The sequence below is a fragment of the Montipora foliosa genome, chromosome 6 (genome assembly GCF_036669935.1).
Source record: "Montipora foliosa isolate CH-2021 chromosome 6, ASM3666993v2, whole genome shotgun sequence".
Taxonomy (NCBI): Eukaryota; Metazoa; Cnidaria; class Anthozoa; order Scleractinia; family Acroporidae; genus Montipora; species Montipora foliosa.
In genome coordinates, this window is record NC_090874.1 from 19,185,743 (window position 1) to 19,188,242 (window position 2,500).

General features: G+C 42.6%; 1 protein-coding gene across 1 annotated transcript in view; it reads left to right on the forward strand.

The window, feature by feature from the left end:
• Window positions 1-2,500, forward strand: part of LOC138006904 (insulin-degrading enzyme-like) — a 56,290-nt gene that overhangs the window by 44,252 nt on the left and 9,538 nt on the right. The window contains exons 27-28 of the mRNA XM_068853532.1: window positions 456-536; window positions 2,023-2,170. Of these exons, the coding sequence (XP_068709633.1) occupies window positions 456-536; window positions 2,023-2,170 (229 nt within the window). The remainder of the gene's footprint in view (window positions 1-455; window positions 537-2,022; window positions 2,171-2,500) is intronic.

Sequence of the window (2,500 nt, forward strand, 5' to 3'; positions counted from 1 at the left end):
TTTGATTTCGGACTCGTGGCCATATGTGTAAAGTTTGTTGTGTTGGCTCTTTACTCTGCTCCGAGAGATTTGTCTCCGGGTTCTCCAGTTTTCCCTCCTCAAAAACCAACATTTCTAAATTCCAATTCGATCTGATGCATGACCTCCCTGAAAACCACTTTTGCGTGACAGGCGCTTCCTGTATTCGCCCTCGTCACACGGCGGCCATATTTTCTCACCCCCATGGTTTCCACTGCGAGGCTTGGCGTGGTAAAACAAAGCTCTTTTGGGTCTCCCGGGACAATATGGCCGCCGTGTGACAAGGGCGAATGGGTAAATATCATTAACTATGAATTATTACACCATTTTGCAGGGCAAACGATACGCTCTATTTTTTAATAATCGGTTTTTATCTTCACACTTAACTGTGTGTGTCGACTCTGATATCAGCTTACGGTTGGAAATTCTCGTTTAAGGGTCTTCACGTTCTAATACAGTCAGAAAAAGAACCTTCTTTGTTGGATTCACGTGTGGAGAATTTCCTGCAAGGAGTTGAGGTGAGATTTAAGAACTCGGTATCATATTCCTATTCTGTAACACTTATACCCAGTATTACTATATACTAAAACGGTTGGAGACGCGTTGTGATTGGTTACTCATATTCCTATCACTTGGGACCTGCGCCCGATAATGTTGTAATCGTTTGAGGAATAAAGGACTTGAAATCATCTTTTTGTGCTATATTATCTCACTGTTTTATTACTTGGACGCCTCGCGGCTCGGTAAATATCCACAACAAGCCACCTCCACTTCGGTGAGTAGTTTGTTACTGAAATAGCTGCTATGAAAGACAAAAAACAGAGACCAATCTGGCCCTCTCACGGAGCCAGCTAAAAGAATACCAGTCTTGAAATGTCTCTCATGTTTTCGTTTTTTGTCAAATATCACCACAAATCATGCTTCTACCTATACTTACCAAGCAGTGGACTCAAATCATACCTGAGACAAATATAGTCCGAGGAGGTACAATATACAACTTCTTGATAGAAAGTGCAATTGCGAGGCGAGCGCGAACCGCGAGTCACACGCGAGGGACCGGCCCCCTCCCCCTAAACTTGTGCCTGTCCGTAGACCATTGTTTGTGTTGTTCCTCTCCATGACACTCCCCCAAAGCAAGAACCAGTCACAGCTTTGATATGGCATGGCGCAAAACGGCCTTTAGCCCTGTAAATTTTTTCATGGCGACGACTACATCCATAACTCCAACAAAAACTTACGCCAACCGCTCAACAGTTGAAAATACTTGCAGATTCTACTGTGTGCCACTCTTGTCCACGACTGGGAAACGCTCAAGTATCGTGCCAAATTTCTCTGCCGTTTCTTCAAAAAAGACAATATATGTTGATTTTAAAGCTCAAAGAAATGCCTAATATCGTTGCCATGGTAACGTTATTTTGAAGGAAAATATAATGTGAGAAATCTGCGATGGGTACTTAATACCCTGGCCAAATTTCGTCTTGATAAGATTACCCTAACTGTATCCAAGGACAGAATATGTGTATTTGTTTGAAAAAAGGAGAAACTATTTTGAGCCTCCTTAAGGCTTGAACCTGGATTTTTCTACCTGGCTTGACTGACCACTTTCGGCACTGAGACGTACAACTCCTTGTCGGTACATACTAGCCACCTTAAGCACGCGCGTTTTTGAGACGCGGACGGCGACCAGAAGGGAACATTTTGCGTCCCAGGACAGCGATGTCTCTCAGAGTTTTATGCTAATCACCTCTAATTGAGAAAAAGATACTTGGCGATGTAAATGTGGTGATCTGAAGACAAGTCAAAAGGGAAAACAGCTGACTTCCGGTTGCCATCCGTGTCTCAAAAACGCGTGTGCTTAAGCTCCCTATTAGCTTTCCAGTGGAAGACTAAAATCACGTGTTAGCATCCGCTTTCATCGCGAGTCGCATGGTCATCATTCCCATGATGAACAGATGGCAACCTTAACAAATTGAGCAACGATGTAATCATTTTCCTGTTGTGCAGGATTACATCAAATCAATGTCAGATCAAGAATTTAAGAATCACGTGGAGGCACTAGCCGTTAAAAGGTTGGACAAACCCAAGAAACTCTCCACAGAATGCTCAAAGCATTGGAAAGAGATTCTGTCGCGACAATACAATTTTGACAGAGGTAAGGACAGTTTATGTATGGTTTTATATATAGGAAAAGGAGGAAACGTCTGAGTAAAAGAAATCATGCAGCACTTACGGCAAATATTTTAGATAATTTCTTTGTCGTCGTCTTCAAAAAAAGTAACGTGAGATTGCCAAATTTAATATTGTGGACGACAACATGAACAACTGTAACGGGGGCCTGAGGCCCAGTTGTTAGTTGGACATGCGCAGTAATCTGTGTGTGAAGTTCTGTTGTGATTCGAACAGTGTGTTGAGTTTTCGAGTAAAAGAAAGCGCTTTGCAGCTCGTTACACAACAGTCAATCTTTTGTTCACTATTTTCGCGA